Here is a 25,171-nt window from a genome sequence, read left to right as displayed (position 1 = left end):
CAAAACACAAAAATGTATAAGATTAAAACGATGTTTTTGCACCAAACTTACAAGTCGAGTGTTTTAAATAACCCTCTGTGATGTGATAAAGCTTCGGATCAAAAATCAGACAGAAAATATATTTTATGCTATTCTGCACAATGTGAAAAGTCAAGTCAAGTCAAGTCACCTTTATTTATATAGCGCTTTTTACAATGCAGATTGTTTCAAAGCGGCTTTACATTGATAACTGGTACATAATTTTTGCTGCACAGTAGCTGTTCAAGAATAGTGTCAATGCAGGCAGATCAAAGCACTGTTGAATAAATGTCAAGAATACTATTGAATATCAAATGTCAAGTGTCCCCAACTAAGCAAGCCAAAGGCGACAGTGGCAAGGAACCCAAACTCCAACAGGTGACATCAGGTGGCAAACAAGTGGCAAATAGGTGTTAAAATATAGAAAAAAAAACCTTGGGAGAAACCAGGCTTAGTCGGGGGGGCCAGTTCTCCTCTGGCAAACAGTGCTTTGCTACGAATCAGGTTGCTATCATAAATCTGATAGGATCACAACATTCAAAGCATTTATTTCAGTTCCATCCAGTTGAGGATCGTATTCATCATGCCGGTATGGACGGTTTGTTGAGGAACTGTGCTACTGGCTGTCGTATCGATGAGGCCTTCACAGTGGATGATCTAGTCGACTCGATCTCTGCTGATACTTCAGGGCTGCGTTGTGGTCGTGTCCAATTGAGGATCGTATTCATCACGCCGGTATGGTGTGAAAAGCTATCTCGATTAGCATGGCATTATAAATATAATCCATTATTATGAATACCCGACATGGCGTGAAGAACACAGATAAACCACAAATCATCACAATCGTGTATTTATTACTTTCAAAAGTGTCGAATCTGCATGTAATATCAACGATTATAGCGATGTCTGGAAGCCTCTGTTAGTTCCTGGAATGTCACATGATGCCAGTCCTTCATTGAATAATAATTCTTGGACTAAAGGTGCACAGAGCGCCCTCCGGCTGCAGGTATGAGTTGAAAACACAGTAGATCAGTATATCCAGTGCTAATATGATGACAATAGCACGTTTTGGGTAAAAATTGAATAAATATTAATCCTCTGTATAGAAAATTGACATAAACGTTTGAGAATCCATAAATATTTCTCAAAATGTGCATGCTTTTAAGCTAAAAGCCCTGAGGGATGTTATTTTGTCGAGTTTTTTCATGACGATCTCACAGGAGTTTTTTCTCAATGGCTGAGGCTGATGCTCATATTTCAATGAAAAGGTAACGACTCCGTTTTTCATATTCATAACTCCAGACGCATATTAACAAATAACAGTCACTATATGATATTAAGAGTAAAACAGAGATTAAAAATTGAAGCTTGAGTCTTAGATCTTTTTACAAATCTCAAATTTTTTTTTTTTTTTACAGATCTCAAATTTACATCCAACAGTAAATTTGAGCTAATTTAAACAAAGAAGCTTCAGTGCGTCGGCACCCTGGCACTGGTTAACAGGTCAATGATATATGTTAATTATCATCATACTTGTATTGTTATTTGTTTGTAGTAGTGTTACTACTTGTGTTGCTCATGCTGCTGTAACGTTTAAATTTCCCTTTGGGGAAGTCTAATGTCTTAAAAGTTATGAATATTATTAAAGTGTTGGTCAAAACTAAGTGGGGAACAAAATTTTGCGACTTTATTGAGTACTATTCACTAACGCTTCAGATTTCAAAAATACTACGACCTCTTTATTCATCCGCTAGGCTGAGACTTTTACAAAAAGAAACAAAAAGTGTGAAAAACTCTAAAGAGAAAGGAAGCTCTCCAATGCCACCACACACGATGGACCTCACACCCTCACCGGAAGAGAGAGAGAGCAGAAGAGAGAAGGCAGGGTTATTTTTGTTTGCTTTTAGTTTAAATAGCATATTGAAGTGACAGCTTCAGACAGCTATTGTGAAGTGATGGTTCATTGACTTCAATGTACAAACTTTGCACTGGTGAAGTTCTGAATGCCCCCGAGGCAAATAGGGCTGCGACAATACATCAATTCTTGATTCACGATAAAATTGATTTGGATTGATCCTGATATTTTCTCTCTTTAATCGATTCTGAGCTTAGTTTTAACAGCAAATGGTGCTCAATGGCTAGTTTTTAACTGCACAAATACTCCTGCACTTAACTGCACAAATGCTCATGAAGAAGAGTGGACCACAATCATGTGTTATCTCAGTTATGTAAGCGGTTGTTTTGGATGCAACTAGATTATCAAACCCCGTACATTGTTCAGTTCTGACTGCAGAGCCTGTGCAGCAGGGCAACTGGGTGACTGTGAAGAGAGAATAGTCGCGGGACAAAACACCACTCTTCCGTTCCACTTGGAGGCTGCTCTGTTAAGTCTTCGTTGTCAGTCAGGAAACCTGGGTGTGCTCTTTGATACCAATTTTTCATTTGAAAGCCACATTTCTAGCATTTCCATCTTAAAAATATATCTAAACCACGACATATGCTCTCAAAGACAAATGCAGAACAGTTAGTTCATGCATTCATGACCTCAAAGCTAGATTACTGTAACACTCTACTGGGCGGTTGCCTAGCTCGCTTGATAAACTACAGCTGGTCCAAAATGCAGCAGCTAGAGTTCTTACTAGAACCAAGAAGTATGGCCATATTAGCCTGGTTCTGTCAACACTGCATTGGCTACCTGTTAAACATCATATAGATTTTAAAATCCTGCTTATTACTTACAAAGATCGATTGGACTGATCGATTGCTGCTCGATTGCTCCTGTCTGCCTCGCTGCCTCTGCTCGCTGCCTCGCTGCTGGTGGTTTGCGTCTCCGTATAGCTTTGTTTTCTCTTTTATTGAATCTCTTACTTTTATTCATTGTTGCTTATATTATTATTATTGCCTACCACATTAATCTGACGTCGCTAGCTTGTAATCTTTGAATCTAAATCGCTGTTACAACGCGTTTGCATCTCGCTAGCTTGTTAACTTGTCATCTGTCTCACGCGCTCCTCTTTCAACGCGTTCATCAAACAGCTGTGGTAACTCGGATCGGATCAGTCTACAAACACGGTGAGTCATGTCATCCTCTCCCAGAATTGTTTCCTGTTCCTGTTGTGTCCTGTCACATGTTCAGTATAGCTCTCTCTGTCAGCGACGAGGGATTTACATGTCATAAATGTAGGGAAATAGTCAGGCTGACAGAGAGAATCTCAGAATTAGAGACACGCATCCAAACTTTAATCGAGGATAGTAAGAATGCAGGGGCTTCAGATACTGTTTTGGATGCGACTAGCTTAGTGAACTCTGTACATTGTTCGGTTCCGGCTGTAGAGCCCGCGCAGCAGGGCACTTGGGTAACAGTGAGGCGGCCTAGCCGCGGAAAACACCACTCTTCCGTTCCAATAAGAACATCAAACAGGTTCTCCCCACTCAGTGACGCACCCACTGAGAATCCTGTTGAAAGTGCCCTAGTGATTCTATTACACGGAACGTGAAAATAGAGACACCAGCCACCATAGTCACATGTTTGCCAGGAGCCAGAGCACCTGACATCAAAGCAAATTTAAAAGTGCTGGCTAATGCTAATCGTAAATATTCTAAAATTATTATTCATGTCGGCACAAATGATGTTCGACTTCGCCAGTCGGAGATCACTAAAATTAACATTAAAGAGGTGTGTGAACTCGCAAATACAATGTCAGGAGAAGTAATTTGCTCTGGTCCCCTTCCTGTTCATCGGAGTGATGAGATAGTTAGCAGATTATCATCACTCAATGGCTGGCTGTCTAAGTGGTGTCCGCAGAATAATATAGGTTTCATTGACAATTGGAAAAGTTTTTGGGGCAGACCTGACCTGTTGAAAAGAGATGGTATTCATCCGTCCCGAGATGGTGCTGCTCTTCTCTCTAGTAATATGGCACATAGTCTTAGAGCTGAAACATGACAAACTAGGGCCCAGGACAGGAAGCAGACAGACTGGCTAAACCGACCGTCTGCTAGCTGCCTCACGTTACAGAAGTCAGATAAATCCCAACACATAGAAACTCTTACACCTAGATATTATCACATAGAGACTGTGTCTGTGTTACAACAGAGACGGCTCGGAGGCAGATGTAAAAGCAGGTATAGTATATTTATTGATATCAGCAGAGAAATAGGTGAGTATATGGCAATTACTGAAGCAGATGTGATGGTAGAATAATAATACTGTCCTTTTCGTTGATCGTAGAATGAAGATGGAGGAACACGCAGGGAACACTCACACACAGTTGGAGAAGCACACAAGGAATACTGGAGACGTTGGAGACAGGTAAGTAGCAAGTAGGAGTCCTTGAGGTAAGTACACATGTAGTTGCAGTACAAACGAGACCGGACAGTGACTGTGTGTGAGTGTGGGGTTTTTGAGGTGGTGGTGATTGCAGTGCTGATGATGTGCAGGTGGCGGTGATTAGTAGTCCGGTGATTGAGTGCGTGGGTATTGGAGGGAGGTGGAACCTGACGTGTCTGTGACAGTCTGTACCCCGAATTAGTAAAAACAAAAAACTTCCAAACCCATTCAATGGTAAAAATTTAATTGATGTTCAACAAATAAAAAATAGAGATAATAATGATAAACAAATGATAAAGCTTGGATTGTTAAATATTAGATCACTTTCTTCAAAAGCACTTATTGTAAATGATATTATCACAGACAATAATCTAGATGTGCTGTTTGACAGAAACCTGGCTAAAACCGGACGATTACATTACTTTAAATGAGTCTAGTCCTCAAGGTTATGATTATCGACACAATCCTCGTCAGAAAGGCAAAGGGGGAGGTGTTGCTGTAATTTATAGTAATATTTACAGTATCAGCCAGAAGTCTTTCAAATATAACTCCTTCGAAGTGATGGTGCTTTACGTAACATTATGTAAGTTGACATTTGTGCTGGCTACTGTATACAGGCCACCAGGACACCATACAGACTTTATCAAAGAATTTGCTAATTTTCTATCAGAATTAGTACTAGCTGCAGATAAAGTCATTGTTGTTGGTGATATTAATATCCATGTAGATAATAAAAAAGACTCATTGGGATTGGCATTTACAGACATTCTAAACTCTATTGGTGTTAGACACCACGTGTCAGGACCCACTCATTGTCGTAATCATACTTTAGATCTAATATTGTCACATGGAATCGATATTGATGCCGTTGAAATTCTGCAGCAGAGTGACGACATCTCAGATCATTATCTAGTCTCGTGTATACTACATTTAGTCAAAGAGGCTAAACTGCCTCCCTGCCATAAATATGGTAGAACCATCACTTCTACCACTAAAGATCGCTTTATAAATAATCTTCCTAATCAGTTTCATCACCTTAGTATACCAGACAGCTTAGAAGACCTCGATGTTGCAACAGAAACTATTGCCTCTGTCTTTTCCAGCACATTAGACTCAGTTGCTCCTTTGCGTTTAAAAAAGATTAAGGAAATTAATCCAACGCCATGGTACAATGAGCACACTCGGGCCCTTAAAAACAGCAGCTAGAAAAATAGAGCGCAGCTGGAAGAAAACAAAACTAGAAGTATTTCGCATTTCGTGGAGAGAGAAAATGATTGAGTACAGAAAGGCCTTAAAAACTGCTAGATCTGCCTATTTTTCAAAACTTTTAGAAGAAAATAAACACAACCCTAGGTATTTATTTGATACAGTGGCTAAATTAACAAGAAATAAAGCTTCAACTTCTGATGTTTCCAAAGAGCATAGCAGTAATGACTTTATGAACTTCTTTACTTGCAAGATTGATAATATTAGAGAGAAAATTATAACCATGCAACCGTCTACTACAGTATTGTGTCAGACAGTGCATTGTAGTGTCCCTGAAGAAAAATTCAATTCATTTTCTGCTTTAGGGGAGGAAGAATTGTCTAAACTTGTTAAATCATCAAAATCAACACCATGTATGTTAGACCCTATACCGACTAAGCTATTGAAAGAGATGCTTCCGGAGGTCATAGATCCTCTTCTTAATATTGTTAATTCATCTTTATCACTAGGATACGTACCAAAAACTTCTAAGCTGGCTGTTATTAAACCTCTTATTAAAAAACCACAACTTGATCCTAGAGAATTAGTCAATTACAGGCCGATTTCAAATCTCACTTTTCTATCAAAAATACTAGAAAAGGCAGTTTCATCACAATTATGTTCCTTTTTAGAAAGAAATAGTATCTGTGAGGATTTCCAGTCAGGATTTAGACCATACCATAGTACTGAGACTGCTCTCATTAGAGTTACTAATGATTTGCTCTTATCGTCAGATCGTGGTTGTATCTCTCTATTAGTGTTACTGGATCTTAGTGCTGCATTTGACACTATTGATCACAATATTCTTCTAAATAGACTCGAAAAACTATGTTGGCATTAGTGGAATTGCATTGGCATGGTTCAAATCATACTTATCTGACTGTTATCAGTTTGTAGTTGTAAACGATGAGATGTCATATCAATCACAAGTTAAATATGGAGTACCGCAAGGCTCAGTACTAGGACCGTTGCTTTTCACTCTGTACATGCTACCCTTGGGAGATATCATTAGGAAGCATGGCGTTAGTTTTCATTGTTACGCTGATGATACTCAGCTCTATATTTCTTCACGCCCTGATGAAACTTACCAATTCGCTAAATTAACAGAATGTATAGCTGATATAAAAGACTGGATGACCAGTAATTTCCTACTACTAAATTCAGAAAAAACAGAGATTCTAATTTTTGGACCAAAAACTACTTCACGCAGTAACCTAGAATACTGTCTAGGTTAGGTTAGGAACCTGGAACCTGGGTGGTCAGTTAGGAACCTGGGTGTGCTCTTTGATACCAATCTTTCATTTGAAGGCCATGTTACTAGCATCTGTAAAACCGCATTCTTCCATCTTAAAATATATATCTAAACTACGACATATGCTCTCAATGAAAAATGCAGAACAGTTCATGCGAACATGCGTTCATGACCTCAAGGCTAGATTACTGTAACGCTCTACTGGGTGGTTGTTCCTCCCGCTTGATAAATAAACTACAGCTCGTACAAAATGCAGCAGCTAGAGTTCTTACCAGAACTAGGAAGTATGACCATATTAGCCCAGTTCTGTCATCAGTGCATTGGCTTCCTGTTAAACATCGTATAGATTTTAAAATCTTGCTAATTACTTACAAAGCACTAAATGGTTTAGCTCCCCAGTACCTGAGCGAGCTCTTAATGCATTTGTAACGATCACCGTCTGCTCCTGTCAGTTCCCGGACTACACTTCCCACAATCCTCCATGCCAGTCACATGTTCACTCCACACCAATCACCCATTGCTACATACAGCCTAGCACACTACACTAATCACCACACCCAGCTGCAGCTCATCACCAGGACTATAAAGGACTTTCACACACACTACCTCACGGCGAAGTCTTGTTAACACTGTTACAATTCCGAGCGTTATATCCTGTTTGCCTGTCTGTTACCATTCCTGCCTGTTACCTGTTATTGACCTATTGCTGCCTGCCTCGATCTACTGCCTGTACCCTGACTACGACTCAGCCTGTTCCTTACTGTTCCCGTTTGTTCCTGTTTTGACCCTGCCTGTACGACCACGTCTACCTTTAATAAAACGCTGCATTTGGATCCCCTGCCTGAGTCTCCCTTCATTTAAGCATTATAGTCCTTCACGTTTATTGCGATCTCAGAATTTAGGCCAGCTGATAATACCTAGAATATCAAAATCAACCACAGGCGGTAGATCCTTCTCCTATTTGGCACCCAAACTCTGGAACAATCTTCCTAGCATTGTTCGGGAAGCAGACACACTCAGTCAGTTTAAATCTAGACTAAAAACACATCTCTTTAACCTGGCATACACATAACACATTATCAATTTATATTTTCAAATCCGTTAAAGGATTATTAGGCTGCATAAATTAGGTCCGCTGGAACCGGGAACACTTCCCATAACACCAGATGTACTCGTTACATCAGAAAAAGAATGGCATCTACGCTAATATTAGTCTTTCTGTTTATCCCGAGGTTTACCGTAGTCAACCGGATCCGGGCCGGGCCGCTGAGACCAAGGACCTGCGCCTTGACCTGCACCTTGACACGACCACAATGCAGCCCTGAAGTATCAGCAGAGATCGAGTCGACTAGATCATCTACTGTGAAGGCCTCATCGACACGACAGCCAGTGCCAGAGTTCCTCAACAAACCGTCCATAAAGGCGTGATGAATACGTTCCTCAACTGGATGGAACTGAAATAAATACTTTGAATGTTGCGATCCTATCAGATTTATGATAGCAACCTGATTCGTAACAAAGCACTGTTCGCCAGAGGAGAACTGGCCCCCCGACTAAGCCTGGTTTCTCCAAAGGTTTTTTTTTTCTCCATTTAACACCTATTTGCCACTTGTTTGCCACCTGATGTCACCTGTTGGAGTTTGGGTTCCTTGCCGCTGTCGCCTTTGGCTTGCTTAGTTGGGGACACTTGACATTTGACTTGACATTTGATATTCAACAGTATTCTTGACATTTATTCAACAGTGCTTTGATCTGCCTGCATTGACACTATTCTTGAAGAGCTGCTGTGCAGCAAAAATTATGTACCAGTTATCAATGTAAAGCTGCTTTGGTACAATCTGCATTGTAAAAAGCGCTATATAAATAAAGGTGACTTGACCTTTACTTGACAAAGCACTAAATGGTTTAGCTCCCTAGTAACTGAGCAAGCTCTTAACACATTATAGTCCTTCACATCTATTGCAATCTCAAAATTCTGGCCAGCAGACAATACCTAGAATATCAAAATCAACCGCAGGCAATCCTATTTGCCACCTAAACTCTGGAACAATCTTCCTAGCATTGTTCTGGGAAGCAGACACACTCTGTCAGTTTAAATCTAGACTAAAAATGCATCTCTTTAAACTGACATACACATAACATTATCAATTTATATTCTCACACCCGTTAAAGGATTGTTAGGCTGCAAAAATTAGGTCAGGCGAAACCAGGAACACTTCCTATAACACCAGATGTACTTGTGGCATCTACGTTAATATTAGTCTCTGTTTATCCCAAGGTTTACAGTAGTCAGCCAGATCTGGGCTGTATCCAGATCAGATGAAGGACCTGTGTCTAGACACGACCATAATGCATCACCATTGTATGCGAACTGAACTGAGCTGGATGATGACATCACTGTTTTCTCCAATGCTGATATATAGATAAATTAACCTAATGAATAACTATTGATTTTTACAATGGAATGAATCAATACACTGTGTGCAGAATTATTAGGCAAGCTGATTTTCTGATCATATTTTTTTTCCAAGCACATTTTACCAACTCCAATCCACATCAATCTTAATAACTACTATTAATATTGTTTTTAATCATTTATAAGTGATATATAATTGTTCATGAAGGCTGGAAATGAAAAATGCCTTATATTCAGGTGTGCAGAATTATTAGGCAGGTTTGCTTTTACAGGCAAAATGAGCCAAAAAAAGAGATTTAACTCAGACTGAAAAGTCAAAAATTATTAAATACTCACGAGAAGGATGCAATACTAATGCAATACTAGAATTTGCAAAGTTAAAGCATGACCAAGGGAAAGCAAAATGCTCATGGGGTCAGCGGGGTCATACAAAATCAGGTGGAAAAGAAAAGACACGTTAACTGCAAAAGATTGAAGAATTAAGGTGAAGAATTAAGTGTGAAACCATCAGGAACCCTTTAGTCTCCAGCGCCACCATTTTCCAGAACTGCAACCTACCTGGAGTCTCCAGAAGTGCAAGGTGTCAGGATCTCAGAGACTTAGGTTAGCTAAAGAATCCTAAAAAATGACCCGCTCTTAATAATAATCACAAGCTGAAATGTTGTGAAATACATGAAGACTGGGTTTTTATAGGCTTTATAGACAGACAGCTTGAGAGTGACTCCTGAAGGACCAGCACCACATCCTCTTGTACCACTGTTTGAAGAATTTATCTTCCAAAATCTGGCAGTAAGGTGTGGGAGTTCACTTTTAGTCCCTCTCTTATCCTGAAATGTCCGTCTTGCAGAGATGGACTAAAAATGATCTTCCAAAACTTACTGCCAGATTCTGGAAGATAAATTCTTCAAACAGTGGTAAAAGAGGATGTGGTGCTGGTCCTTCAGGAGTCACTCTCAATCTGTCTGTCTATAAGGCCTATAAAAACCCAGTCTTCATGTATTTTATAACACTTCAGCTTGTGATTCTTATTAAGAGCGGGTCATTTTTTAGGATTCTTTAGCTAACCTAACTAAGTCTCTGAGACACCTTGCACTTCTAGAGACTCCAGGTAGGTTGCAGTTCTGGAAAATGGTGGCGCTGGAGACTAAAAGGTTCCTGATGGTTTCACACTTAACTCTTCACCTTAATTCTTAACTCTTTTGCAGTTAACATGTGTCTTTTCTTTTCCACCTGTTTTTGTATGACCCCACTGATCTAATGAGCATTTTGCTGTCCATTGGTCATGCTTTAACTTTGCAATTTCTAGTATTGCATTAGTATTGCGTCCTTCTCGTGAGTATTTAATCATTTTTGACTTTTCAGTTTAAGTTAAATCTCTTTTTTGGCTCATTTTGCCTGTAAAAGCAAACCTGCCTAATAATTCTGCACACCTGAATATAAGGCATTTTTCATTTTCAGCCTTCATGAACAATTATATATCACTTATAAATGATTAAAAACATTATTAATAGTAGTTATTAAGATTGATGTGGATTGAAATTGGTAAAATGTGTTTGGAAAAAAAATATGATCAGAAAGTTAGCTTGCCTAATAATTCTGCACACAGTGTACTGAATTTACTTAAGCTAGACAATGACACCATTTTCTTCTAGAGCTGCTGTGCAGCCAAAATGATTTGCCAGTTATCACTGTAAAGCTGCTTTGACACAATTTGCATTGTAAAAAGTGCTATATAAATAAAGGTGACTTGACTTGACATCATGGCACAAGCTGATTGGTCTCTGCTGATCCTGCAGCCAATGAGATTGCTTACTCAACATTTAAGTAGACTGGTTCAGTGTTAGCTGTAGGCTCCTCCTGCTCCTACTAGATCTGCTACATGTTTTATAAATGTCCATTTATGCAGCAGCAGCATATCTTACATGCTCACAGCAGCGTATCTGTGCATTTATTAGCAGTAGCAAGTCCATTCTTGCTCTGCAGCAGCAGCAACAATCAACATCAACAGCAGAATAGCAGATTTAGTCCACCAAGTTCAAAAACATTAGCATTGCTAAAACCTATTTCGCCAGTTGTCATGATTGAAATATATTTAAAAGTAAAAAATATCTAAAAAATCTCTTCTGTTGTAACAAAACTTACCTCAGTATCTCCAATTTACACTTTATATACATCAGTCCAGTGCAGAGCAGCTTCACTCCTGAATCCTGTAGTTTATTATTGTTCATGTTCAGCTCTTTCAGATTAGTATCTGATCCAAGAACTGTAGCCAGAGCTGAACAGCTTTTGTCTGTTAAGTTACAATCATTTAGCCTACAAGACAAATAAATTATATCACAGAATTAGATGGAACATTGTTATATACACCAATAAATATATTTTCCATTAACAATCATCATATTTTAATGACAGACATTTTCTATATCTTATTTTTGATTAAATGACAAATTTGCTAGATAAAATGAAGCATGCTTTAATAAAAATATTTTTGTTAAGATTTATAGCTTAAATGATTATGAGTATGAGCATTTGTCTTGAGTTGGAGATTCTGGGTCTTTGATGATTTCAGCATTGTTAATATACAGTACAGTCCAAAAGTTTGGAACCACTAAGATTCTTAATGTTTTTAAAAGAAGTTTCGTCTGCTCACCAAGGCTACATTTATTTAATTAAAAATACAGTAAAAACAGTAATATTGTGAAATATTATTACAATTTAAAATAACTGTTTTCTATTTGAATATATTTCACAAAGTAATTTATTCCTGTGATGGCAAAGCTGAATTTTCAGCATCATTACTCCAGTCTTCAGTGTCACATGATCCTTCAGAAATCATTCTAATATGCTGATTTGCTGCTCAATAAACATTTATGATTATTTTCAATGTTGAAAACAGTTGTGTACTTTTTTTTTCAGGATTCCTTGATGAATAGAAAGTTCAAAAGAACAGCATTTATCTGAAATACAAAGCTTCTGTAGCATTATACACTACAGTTCAAAAGTTTGGGGTCAGTAGGAATTTTTTTTTTTTTTTTTTTTGAAAAGAAATTAAAGAAATTAATACTTTTATTCAGCAAGGATGCATTAAATCAATCCAAAAGTGGCAGTAAAGACATTTATAATGTTACAAAAGATTAGATTTCAGATAAACACTGTTCTTTTGAACTTTCTATTCATCAAATAATCCTGAAAAAAAATATTGTACACAAATATTTTGTACAATTGTACACATTAAATGTTTCTTGAGCAGCAGATCAGCATATTAGAATGATTTCTGAAGGATCATGTGACACTGAAGACTGGAGTAATGATGCTGAAAATTCAGCTTTGCCATCACAGGAATAAATTACTTTGTGAAATATATTCAAATAGAAAACAGTTATTTTAAATTGTAATAATATTTCACAATATTACTGTTTTTACTGTATTTTTAATTAAATAAATGTAGCCTTGGTGAGCAGACGAAACTAATTTTAAAAACATTAAAAATCTTAGTGGGTCCAAACTTTTGGACTGTACTGTATGTAAAATGTCTAATAAAATATAATTGAATACATAATGAAATAAAAAATATGTAACTTACTGTGTATTCACTATTTAAGCTCACTGTTCAGTTTTGTTAAGAATAAACCACTAATTTATCTGCCATACATTTGCTGCATACAAGTATAGGCTACAGCAGATTTAAACATGGATAAATGCAGATGTTTCATCATCTACAAGTAAGGATAAATCTTCAGTAATGCCTAGTAGGGCTGGGCGATATAGCAAAAAAAAAAAATAAATAAATAATGTTTTTTTCAGAACGATTGACCGATTCACGATTTTTTTTTTTTTTTTTTTTTTTTTTTTTTACCGTTTAACTACAATATGATTTAAGTAACATTCTCTTTATTAACAATCTGGTTAAAAAAGTTCCATTCCAAGTGCACCACACATTAAGTGATCAACATGGTGTAAACGTAAAACAATTTGTTAAATATCTTTGCAGAAATATTCCTGAAATATGAAGACAAATGTTGTATAAACTTATCTTAAACACATTCTATATACTCAGAAATAACATAAAATAAGAAAATGCTAAATTATTTCTTAGTCAAAAAGTAATAGCAATAATTAACACCAGTAATAGGCTATTATTAACAGCAAATGTTTTGTAAAAACAGAAAACAACAGCAGCTTTCAGCCTGTCACCATCATGCAAACATTAAATATCAAACAGGTTTACAGGCTTTTGTATTCCATTGCGCTATTTGTCCTATTGTTTTTATGTTTGGTGGACATCTTTAGGTGTTGCAATTGTGTCTCACGTCTTTTGCAGCATCTCACCCATGAAATAGCATGAAATAGGCGCCACTAGAACACATTTTCTTCTCCTAATACGGTTATCATTGCTGTATTGTCAACATGTCTAATTGTAACGCTTGCTAACATTTTCATTCAAAATCACGATTTCTCGTTTTAAAAAATTAAAAATCGAGGAAAAACATTAAATTCGAATTAATTGAAAAAAAAAATTGGAAAAATAGCCCAGCCCTAATGCCTAGTGGTAGTCTCCATGCGTGGGAGCGGTGAACAAGCAGCTACCACTCTGTGTTATTGAAATGAAGCTTTACATTATTTAGCTTATTTTAGCGTTACAAATTATTTTACCGGAATAAACTTCAAGTCAGGCCGGATATCTGTTTGAAACTTCTCTTCAGCCATATATCCAGTGCTTAGTAAATGCTAAACAACAACTTTTGCATTAGGTGAGTCACAAAGATTTTAGGTTATAAGGTCTAATTGTCATGTGCCAGAGTCTTCGCTCGCTCAGACCTGGTTCCACAAGTGCAGAGGTGTTAAGCACCCTCAAATTAAAGCAAGAGCACTGTTGTGGAAATTTTAATTTTTCATATGATTTTTACCTGTATTCTTGTGAAATATGATGCGTATGGAACATGGTATGATGTTGGCTTAAGTGGTAATGTTCAACATAGTGTTAACATAGATGTTAGAAATAGAAAGAGCAAGATATGGTATGGGGAAATGCAAGATGTATGTTAAAAACATGTCTGTGCTAACAATGTGTGGAAAGTTACAGCCACTAAGAGATGTTCCTAATATGGTGAAAGGACAGAGGCTTCGGCCTTGGAGGTTAGAGATATAAAAGTGAGGGGAAGCTTTCGTTCTTTGTCTTACACTCTGCAGCTACTTGTGTTTCTGTATGACCTGTCTGACCTTTCTTGCAAGAAATAAAATCCTTTAAAGACAATTGGATGTGTTTGTCTCTTGTGCAGTAGAGTCAGGGTTGATGTTGATTTTTTGCCACAACAAGCACCCTCACTTGAAGCTGTATTAACAGGATATTGGCGGAATGGATTTGGCAAACGGTCCAGTGCGTATTTTTGTTTGAGCTCTTGAGAATGTCAAATGTTTATATTTAAAATGTGCTTTTGTAGTGTTGAGCAATGTAGCCAACCACAGACATATATTTTGATTTCCTGAACGCAATGGGCAATCAGAGGTGTTTAAGTTAGTCAGAATCCACTCACTGCTTAAAATGGCAGAGTTTCTGTTCAGTGCTGAGTTATGCAAGTTTGTGAATCCTCTCGTTTTAACAGTGTATGTGTCACGATCACCGTCTGCTCCTGTCACTTCCCGGACTACATTCCCCATAATCCTCTCTGCCAATCACCTGCACTCACTCCACCAATCACTACACTAATCACCACACCCAGCTACAGCTCATTACCAGGACTATAAAGGACTGTCACACACACCACCTCACCGCAAAGTCTTGTTAACACCGTTGCAATTCTGAGCGTTATTATCCTGTCTGCCTGTCTGATACCGTTCCTGCCTGTTACCGGTTTTACGATCCTTTGCTGCCTACCTCTGACCTGTGCCTTGTATACCAACCTGTGAGTGATATCTGCCTCTCCTGATCTTTGCCTGTTTCCGGACTATGACTCTGCCTGTCCCTTGCTGTTCCTGTTTGCCCCTGTTCGACCCAGCCTGTACGATTATGCTCACTTTAAATAAAAGCTTGCAAATGGATCTCTGCCTGAGTCCCGTTTCGTTACAGAAGACTTCGCCGCCACCACGATCCAGCAGCTTTCCCGGAGAGCATTTGCACGGTATGGATGTTACGCAATGGTTATTGTGGAGTTCGCAGGGCACACGATTGTTAGAGGAATATGTGAAGGAATATTTGGACATTGCTTACCTCTCTGATCTGCCTGACTGTCCACTGATTGACTTTTTTTGTGATGGTGTCAACCAACCTCTCCAGAATAAATTAAGATGAGAGGGACCGCGTTCATCACTTAGCAGCTTTATGGACTATGCGTTGTTGTCTGCTTGGTTCTCTGTTTACTGTGGGGGTCGCGGAGGAATGCGACACCATGGTGAATCACGTAATGGCCGCCGAGCCAAGGAACACGCACAAAATGGCAGCTACCATCACAACAACAACAGTTCATGTCTCCGCTGATCTTCCTGACCCACGCCACGCATCTGCCAATCTTCCAGAGCCACGTCACGTCTCCGCTGATCGCCCAGAGCCATGTCACGTCTCCGCTGATCGCCCAGAGCCACGTCACGTCTCCGCTGATCGCCCAGAGCAACGTCACGTCTCTAGATCAGTCAGAAAGCGGAGAGGATTGGGTTCCAGTGTGGCTGATCCACCGCTGACTACAGCACGAGCGGCTGGCATTCCTAAGCATCCGCCGGCCGCTTCACTCCCAAGTCAGCTGGCCACTTCACTCTCAAGCCCGCTGGTTGCTTCGCTCTCAAGCCCGGTGGCCGCTTCGCACTCAAGCCAGCCGGCTGCTTCGCTCTCAAGCCCGCCGGACGCTTCGCACGTGAGCTCGCAGGTTGCAATGTACTCAAATTCACCGGTTGCAACGCACTCAAATTCGCCGGTTGCAACGCACTCAAATTCGCCGGTTACAACACATTCAAGTTCGCCGGTTGTAACGCACTCAAGCGCCCTGGACACGATGGACAAGATGGCTGCTTTGCCAGTGCCCATGGGCAAGATGGCCACCCCTTCGGTGCTTAAGGATGTAGGGGGCGTTCCAGCCATTGAGTCCGCTCCAGAACCCGCTCCAACCGGAGAACCCTCGCCTCATCCTAGGAAGAGGAGGAGGAGGAAGAAGGCTTCTTCCATTCTTCAAGGCTCAGAAGCCTTTCAAGAGCCCGCTGTGGGTCCGGAGACCACTCCAGAGGTCTCTCCTGCTCCGCCCAAGCGTCGTGCTCTGCCAGCACCGCCCAAGCGTCTTGCCCTGCCTGTGCCGCCCAGGCTCCTTGCCCTGCCAGCGCCACCTGAGCTCCTGGCCCTGCCGGCGCCACCTGAGCTCCTTGCTCTGCCGGCGCCACCTGAGCTCCTTGCCCTGCCGGCGCCACCCAAGCTCCTTGCCCTGCCAGCGCCATCCAAGCTTCTTGCCCTGCCAGCGCCGCCCAAGCTCCTTGCCCTGCCTGCGCCATCCAACTGCCTTGCCCTGCCCGAACTCCTTGCCCACGAACCCACCTCGGCCTTTGTTGAATCCCCCAAGAACTTTTTGTGGGGGGGGCAGTATACCTGAGGGTGGGAAGCCTACAGGTGGGGACCCTGCACGGCCGTGGCCCGCAACGGCCCGCAGCTGCTATGGCCGTCTATGGACTATAACTCCCTATGGCCAGTTATGGACTCTGACCCACCATGGTCATCTACAGACTCTGTTTCGCCTGGGCCGGCCACTGCATCTGATCTGCCGTGGTTGCCCAAGTCACCTGACCTGCCGTGGTTGCCCAAGCCACCTGACCTGCCGTGGTTGCCCGAACCACCTAACCTGCCGTGGCTGCCTGAGCCACCTGACCTGCTGTGGCTGCCCAAGCCACCTGACCTGCCGTGGTCTGCCCAAGCCACCTGACCCGCCGTGGATTCCTGGCACTACTGACCTGCTCTGGCTGCCCGCGGCACCTGACCCTCCATGGCTGCCCGAGTTCCTGGACCTGCATTGGGGTCCCCGTTCCTGTCTGCATGCAGGTCTCCAATGCACCCCCCCCCCCCCTAGCTGTTCCTTTTACGCCGCGAGGACGCGCCTTCCGGGAGGGGGGCGTTATGTTATGATCACCGTCTGTTCCTGTCACTTCCCGGACTACATTCCCCATCATCCTCTCTGCCAGTCACATTCACACTAATCACCACACCCAGCTGCAGCTCATTACCAGGACTATAAAGGACTTTCACACACACCACCTCACCGCGAAGTATTGTTTCCCCAGTGTGCAATTCTGAGCGTTATCTCCCTGTCTTCCTGTTTGTTACTGTTCTTGCCTGATCCCTGTTTACGACCCATAGCTACCTGCCTCGATCCTTTGCCTGTACCCTGACTACGACCCTGCCTGTTCCTTACTGTTCCTGTTTGTTCCTGTTCGACCCTGCCTGTACGACCACGCTCACTTTCAAATAAAGCTTGCAAATGGATCTCTGCCTGAGTCCCGTTTCGTTACAGTATGCATGATGTAAAGAGATTTACTGTGCAGCGAAGGAAAATTGAAAATGATTGACATTACAGGTGGAACAGATGGTAGTTGATCCGTGATCTGTATGAACCATGCCCCACAGTTTGGAATGCATGGGATTCGCGGATTAATTGCATTTAGCAATTATATAGTGAAAGGTTATTATTTGCACGTGTTTGTGAGTCTGAACAATTTAAAACACTCAAACGTTTTTAAACAATTCAAATGCAAGAAGAGGCAAAATTCACAATTGCGCATTTTCTGAGCGCACACACTCAAAGCATGCACGCTCACAGAGACGCCTTTCAGATGGCATGAGAACACATAATAGAGTGCTATTTCATGACTCATTGAGCTTGAATGGACACATACACACAAAATGGTCTCAAAATCCCTGTCTCAACAAGTATACAGTCGGTTATAAAGTCTTAAGTGAACCTAAACATTTGAGATAACTTGAGAAAAAATTGGATGCGTTTCATCATATTAGTTCTGTGCATTTTTGACAGCAGCCTAAAAATAACTATGAAAAAAAAAAAAAGTACAGTATGTACCTCTTCTAGGTCAAAACGGACCAGAATGCACAGTTAAATATTTTCAAATATATTTGAATAAATTCTTGCAGGCACATTTATGCAAATATGACCACACACAATCAAATTTAGCATATGTGAATCAAAATTTATAGCAAAATAGTCACTAACTGTCAAACATAAAAGCAACTAACAATGATTGATCTACAGTGCATACGGAAAGTATTCACAGTGCTTCACTTTTTCCACATTTTGTTATGTTACAGCTTTATTCCAAAATTGATTAAATTCATTATTTTCCTCAAAATTCTACAAACAATACCCATAATGACAATGTGAAAAGTTTGTTTGAAATCTTTGCAAATTGAATAAAAAAAAGAAAAAATAATAATAATAAAAAAAAAAATAAAAATAAAAAAAAATCACATGCTTAAGTATTCACAGCCTTTGCTCAATACTTTGTTGAAGCACCTTTGGCACCAATTACAGCCTTGAAGTCTTTCTGAGTATGATGCTACAAGCTTGGCACACCTATTTTAGGGCAGTTTCTCCCATTCCTCTCAAGCTCCATCAGGTTGGATGGAGAGCATCTGTGCACAGCTAGGGCAACTGGGTGACCGTGACAGCCTAGTTGTGGGATAAAACACCACTCTTCCCTTCCGATTAGAACATCAAACAAGTTCTCCCCACTGATATACCCACTGAGAAACCTGTTGAAAGTGCCCTAGTTATTGGCAATTCTATTACACAGAACGTGAAAATAGAGACACCAGCTACCATAGTCACATGTTTGCCAGGAGCCAAAGCACCTGACATCAAAGCAAATTTAAAATTGCTGGCTAATGCTAATCGTAAATACTCTAAGATTATTATTCACGTTGGCACTAATGATGTTCGACTTCACCAGTCGGAGATCGCTAAAATTAACATTAAATTGGTGTGTTAACTCGCAAGTATGATGTCAGACGCTGTAAATTGTTCTGGCCCCCTTCCTGTTCGTCGGAGTGATGAGATACTTAGACTATCATCACTTAATGGCTGGCTGTCTAAGTGGTGTCCACAGAATAATATAGGGTTCATAGACAATTGGAAAAGTTTTTGGGCCAGACCTGATGAAAAGAGATGGTATCCTTCCTGGGATGGTGCCGCTCTTCTTTCAAGTAATATGGCACATAGTCATAGAGCTGAAACATGACAAACTGAGGCCCAGGTCAGGAAGCAGACAGACTGGCTAAATCGACCGTCTGCTAGCTGTCTCACATCGCAGAAGTTAGAAAAATCCAAACACATAGAGACTCTTTCACCTAGATATCATCACATAGAGACTGGTCTGTACCCCGAAATGGTAAATACAAAAAACTCCCAAACTCATTTAAGTATAAAAATGTAATTGATGTTCAACAAATAAAAACAGATATACTACTGATGAACAAATGATAAAGCTTGGGTTGCTGAATATTAGATCCCTTTCTTCAAAAGCATGTATTGTATTGTAAATGATATCACAGACAATAATCTAGATGTGCTGTGTTTGACAGAAACCTGGCTAAAACCAGACAAATACATTACTTTAAATGAGTCTAGCCCTCTAGGTTACTATTATTCGCACGAGCCGCGTCGGAAAGGCAAAGGGGGAGATGTTGCTGTAATTTATAGTAATATCTTCAGTATTACTCAAAAGTCTTTCAAATATAATTCCTTCAAAGTGATGGTGCTTTATATAACATTATGTAATGTAATTGACAAATCCCATTTGACATATGTTCTGGCTACTGTATACAGGCCACCATACAGACTTTATAAAATAATTTGTTGATTTACAGACATTCTAAACTCTATTGGAGTTAGACACATGTCAAGATCCACTCACTGTTGTAATCATACTTTAGATGTAATATTGTCACATGGAATCGATATTGATGCAGTTGAAATTCTGCAGCAGAGCGATGACATCTCAGATCATTATCTAGTCTTGTGTATACTACATTTAGAAAAGAGGGTGCAAAACTGCCTCCCCACCACAAATATGGTAGAACTATCCTTCTACCACTAAAGATTGCTTTATAAATAATCTTCCTGATCAGTTTCATCTCCTTAGCATACCAGATGGCTTAGAAGAACTCAGTGTTGCAACAGAAACTACTGACTCTCTCTTTTCCAATACACTCAGTTGCTCCATTGCACTTAAAGGGGTGATGAACTGAGAAATCAAATTTTCCTTGAGCTTTTGACATATAAGAGGTCATCATACTTTAAGAATATCCTGTAAGTTTTGAAGCTAAAAAACTTCCTTGTTAGTCCAATAAAAGCTTTTATTGACACCAGACCCAGCAAACGGTAGGATTTACAAAGTGGTGATCTATGATGTCAAAGGACAGCAAGCACCGCCTCTGCAGAAGAAGATCAATGCCTACTTCATCACTGTTTAGCCCCGCCCACCGATTCACACATGATATGCAATAGAATAGGTAGCCAGGCCTCGGTGGTGCTAAACCAGATCGAGCTACCAAGCAATAAACATGCCGTTGAGGATTACAAATTATTGTGCAGTGCCTGGACTCAAAAGTAACGCAACAAAATGTAAGTAACTGTGTTAATTCTAATGCCTGATCTGTTATGTAATGATTGATGTACAGTCAGATGCTCTTTGTCTGTGTGTCAGTAAATCAAACCCGTGACTAAACGTCAACTTGCGTTGTTTCTCTTAGTAGGATGAAAATTTAACTGTTAAATTTAACGGTGATTAAATTATATAAAGAAAGCTCCCTTTGCAATCGTTGGAGCAGCGCACACTGAAGCTGTCAATCAAACAGCGCAAGTTCATCAGTGACTGATGTGCAAAACTCCCATTTTATTTAACAAATCTTTTAGTTATATCGCGTTTGCACTGTTAATGAAGATGAAAGCATTTGTTAGTGTACAGAAATTGAGTTGCAATGACGAGATCACTGCTTTCATGCGCTCAACATGTCTGTGATCGGCTACACAGTGTTCATCTCTGCAACCTTTCATGCCACAACCTAAATTTAATGCAACACTTTTCACGATTACTTAACCTTGAGAGCTGTAATAGTAAAAACGTGCTAAAATGGAGAGTAATACTAAGTTATTTCATATGCAAAGATGTCAGTTAATCACAGCAGTGGGCGTTTACACTGAAGTCTCACACCAGACATGCCCCTTAAAACAGAGCATTCAAATCAGAGGGATAAAATCAGGGTAGGAAAAATGCCTTTTATTTATAAATTATGACAATTTTGGATGTAAAAAGCATACTAACATTATAAGTGCACCCCAAGAAGCATTATAAAACCAACGCAGTTCATGACCCCATTAAAGAAGATTAAGGAAATTAGTCCAAAGCCGTCGTACAATGAGCACACTCAGGCCCTTAAGAGAGCAGCCAGAAAAATGGAGCGCAGCTGGAAGAAAATAAAACTAGAAGATTTTTGTATTTCATGGAAAAAACACATTTTTACATACAGACATGCTTTGTTGTAATTATTTGTTTGCTTTATGTATTAGTTTAGTTTGGGGCTTTATGTTTTGCAGGCCTGTTTGTTATGTTGAAGTTTATTAAATTTTGCGTAACTTATTTAGTTTTTATTTACTTTTCCTTAGTAGTGCTTTCAGTGTTAATTACTATGATTTGTAAACTTAATTTTTGTTAATGAATATTTTTGATTTACTTTCATTCTCGTTGCCTCCCTTGAGCTACTTATTTTTCAAATCTCTTCAAAAACCCTAGGTATTTATTTGATATAGTGGCTAAATGAACAAGAAATTAAGCTTCAACTTCTAATGTTTCCAAACAGCACAGCAGTAATGACTTTATGAACTTCTTTACTTGCAAGATTGATAATATTAGAGGGAAAATTATAACCATGCAACCATCTACTACAGTACAGACAGTGCATTGTAGTATCCCTGAGGAAAAATTCCATTCATTCGCTGCCATAGGAGAGGAAGAATTGTCTAAACTTGTTAAATCATCAAAATCAACATGTATGTTAGACCCTATACCAACTAAGCTATTGAAAAAAATGCCTCCCAGAGGTCCTCTTCTTAATGTCGTTAATTCATCTTTATCAGGATACGTACCAAAAACGTTTAAGCTGGCTATTATTAAACCTCTTATTAAAAAACCACAACTTGATCCTAGAGAATTAGTCAATTACAGGCCGATCTCGAATCTACCTTTTCTGTCAAAAATACTAGAAAAGGCAGTATCACAACAACTATGTTAATTTTTTAGACAGAAATGGTATCTGCGAGGATTTCCAGTCAGGATTTAGACCGTACCATAGTACTGAGACTGCTGTCATTAGAGTTACAAATGATTTGCTCTTATCAGATCGTGGTTGTATCTCTCTATCAGTGTTACTGGATCTTAGTACTGCAGTCGACACTATCGATCACAAGATTCTTATAAATAGACTCAAAAATTATGTTGGCATCAGTGGAATTGCATTGGTATGGTTCAAATCATACTTATATGACCGTTATCAGTTTGTAGTAGTAAACGAAGAGAGGTCATATCAATCACAAGTTCAATATGGAGTATCGCAAGGCTCAGTACTAGGACCATTGCTTTTCACTCTGTACATGCTACCCTTGGGAGATAACATTAGGAAGCATGGCGTTAGTTTTCACTGTTACGCTGATGATACTCAGCTCTATATTTCTTCGTGCCCTGACAAAAATTAACAATTCACAAAATTAACGGAATGCACAGCTGATATAAAAACATTGGATGACCAGTAATCTCCTACTACTAAATTCAGAAAAAAAAACACAGATTCTAATTATTGGACCAACAACTTCTGCACATAATAACCTAGGATACTGTCTAACACATGATGGCTGATCTGGTAAGTCTTCGTCGTCAGTTAGGAACCTGGGTGTGCTCTTTGATACCAATCTTTCATTTGAAGGCCATGTTCCTACATCTGTAAAACCGCATTCTTCCATCTTAAAAATACATCTAAACTATGACATATGCTCTCAATGACAAATGCAGAACAGTTAGTTCATGTGTTCATGACCTCAAGGCTAGATTATTGTAATGCTCTACTGGGTGGTTGCCCTGCTCACTTGATAAATAAGCTACAGCTTGTCCAGAACGCAGCAGCTAGAGTTCTTACTAGAACCAGGAAGTATGACCATATTATCCCCGTTCTGTCAACACTGCATTGGCTCCCTGTTAAACATTTTATAGATTTTAAAATCTTGCTAATCATTTACAAAGCACTAAATGGTTTAGCTCCCCAGTATCTGAGCGAGCTCTTAACACATTATAGCACTTCACGTCTATTGCAATCTCAGAATTCAGGCCAATTGATAATACTTAGAATATCAAAATCAACCGCAGGTGGTTGATTCTTCTCCTATTTGGCCCCTAAATTCTGGAATAATCTTCCAAGCATTGTTTGGGAAGCAGACACACTCTGTCAGCTTAAATCTAGACTAAAAACACATCTCTTTAACCTGGCATACACAACACATTATCAATTTATATTTTCAAATCCGTTAAAGGATTGTTAGGCTGCATAAATCAGGTCAGCCGGGAACAATTCCTATAACACCAGATGTACTCGTTACATCAGAAGAAGAATGGCATCTACGCTAAAATTAGTCTCTTTGTTTATCCCGAGATTTACCATAGTCCGCTGGATCCGGGCCGTATCCAGGTGAGATCGAGGACCTGCACCTAGACACGACAACAACGCAGCCCTGAAGTGTCAGCAGTGATTGTGTCAACTAGATCATCCCCTGTGAAGGCCTCACCGACATGACAGCCAGTGGCACAGATTCCCAACAAACCTTCTTATACCGGCTAGTTGGAACTGAATTAAATATTTTGAGTGGTGCAATCCCAATCAGGCTTATGACCTGTAAAGCTGTCTGAATCATAATCGCACACTGTTTGCTGTTGGCCAGAGGAGAACTGCCCCCCTGACTGAGCCTGGTTTCTCCCAAGGTTTTTTTTCTCCATTTTATCACCTGTTTGTCACCTGATGTCAACTGTTGAAGTTTGGGTTCCTTACCGCTGTCGCCTTTGGCTTGCTTTGTTGGGGACACTTGACACTTGATATTCAACAATGTTTTTTGATCTGCCTGCATTGACACCATTGTATGCAAACTGAACTGAGCTAGACAATGACATCACTGTTTTCTCCAGTGCTGATATATAGATAAATTAACCTAATGAATAACTATTGATTTTTACAAGGGAATGAATCAATACTGAGTTTACTTAAGCTGGACAATGACACCATTTTCTTTAAGAGCTGCTGTGCAGCCAAAATTATTTACCAGCTATCACTGTAAAGCTGCTTGACACAATCTGTATTGTAAACAGCGTTATATAAATAAAGCTGAGTTGACTGCAGGGATGCAGTCACATCAGGGGAAAAAAAGGTGAGAAAGATGCGAGACATCCCATACCCACCACCCCCCAAAAAAATTATATTATAGCTATATTTAATATTCATATTGACTTATGATTTGAGTATGTGCGCTAAAGCTGCACAGAATACATAAACTTCGCCAGCAAATTGAGTGAACATAATTTGTGAAACACAACCTGCCAAATTGCCTAGTGTATTGATTTGACAGTTACCCTCTATAGTTGATTTTTACCCACATTTTACAGGTCTTCATTTCAAACCCTGTCATTATGAAATTGCACAGAACATCTTGTGTGTGTAAAAGCAAACTGTTTCATTACCTTATGACAATATAGTATAGTAGAGTGGCAATGTTATTAGCCTTATACAAATTGTATTTGTAATAATAAAAAATATGTTCGATTAAGCGGAAATAACGAAACAGTGGAAATCACAACAAGTCAGCCATGTCAGGTTTAAGTTTTACATATCGATACT

At 39.7% G+C, this 25,171-nt stretch overlaps 1 protein-coding gene across 3 annotated transcripts in view; it reads right to left on the bottom strand.

Annotated features, from left to right (window-relative positions):
* LOC125256206 (NACHT, LRR and PYD domains-containing protein 3-like) overlaps window positions 1–25,171 on the bottom strand; it is a 128,698-nt gene that overhangs the window by 45,986 nt on the left and 57,541 nt on the right. For all 3 annotated transcript variants that reach the window (XM_048171968.1, XM_048171969.1, XM_048171970.1), the window contains exon 9: window positions 11,404–11,574. In XM_048171968.1, the coding sequence (XP_048027925.1) occupies window positions 11,404–11,574 (171 nt within the window). The remainder of the gene's footprint in view (window positions 1–11,403; window positions 11,575–25,171) is intronic.

Source organism: Megalobrama amblycephala, linkage group LG21 (assembly GCF_018812025.1).
Source record: "Megalobrama amblycephala isolate DHTTF-2021 linkage group LG21, ASM1881202v1, whole genome shotgun sequence".
In the NCBI taxonomy this organism is placed as follows: Eukaryota; Metazoa; Chordata; class Actinopteri; order Cypriniformes; family Xenocyprididae; genus Megalobrama; species Megalobrama amblycephala.
This window is presented reverse-complemented; position numbering and strand designations above follow the sequence as displayed.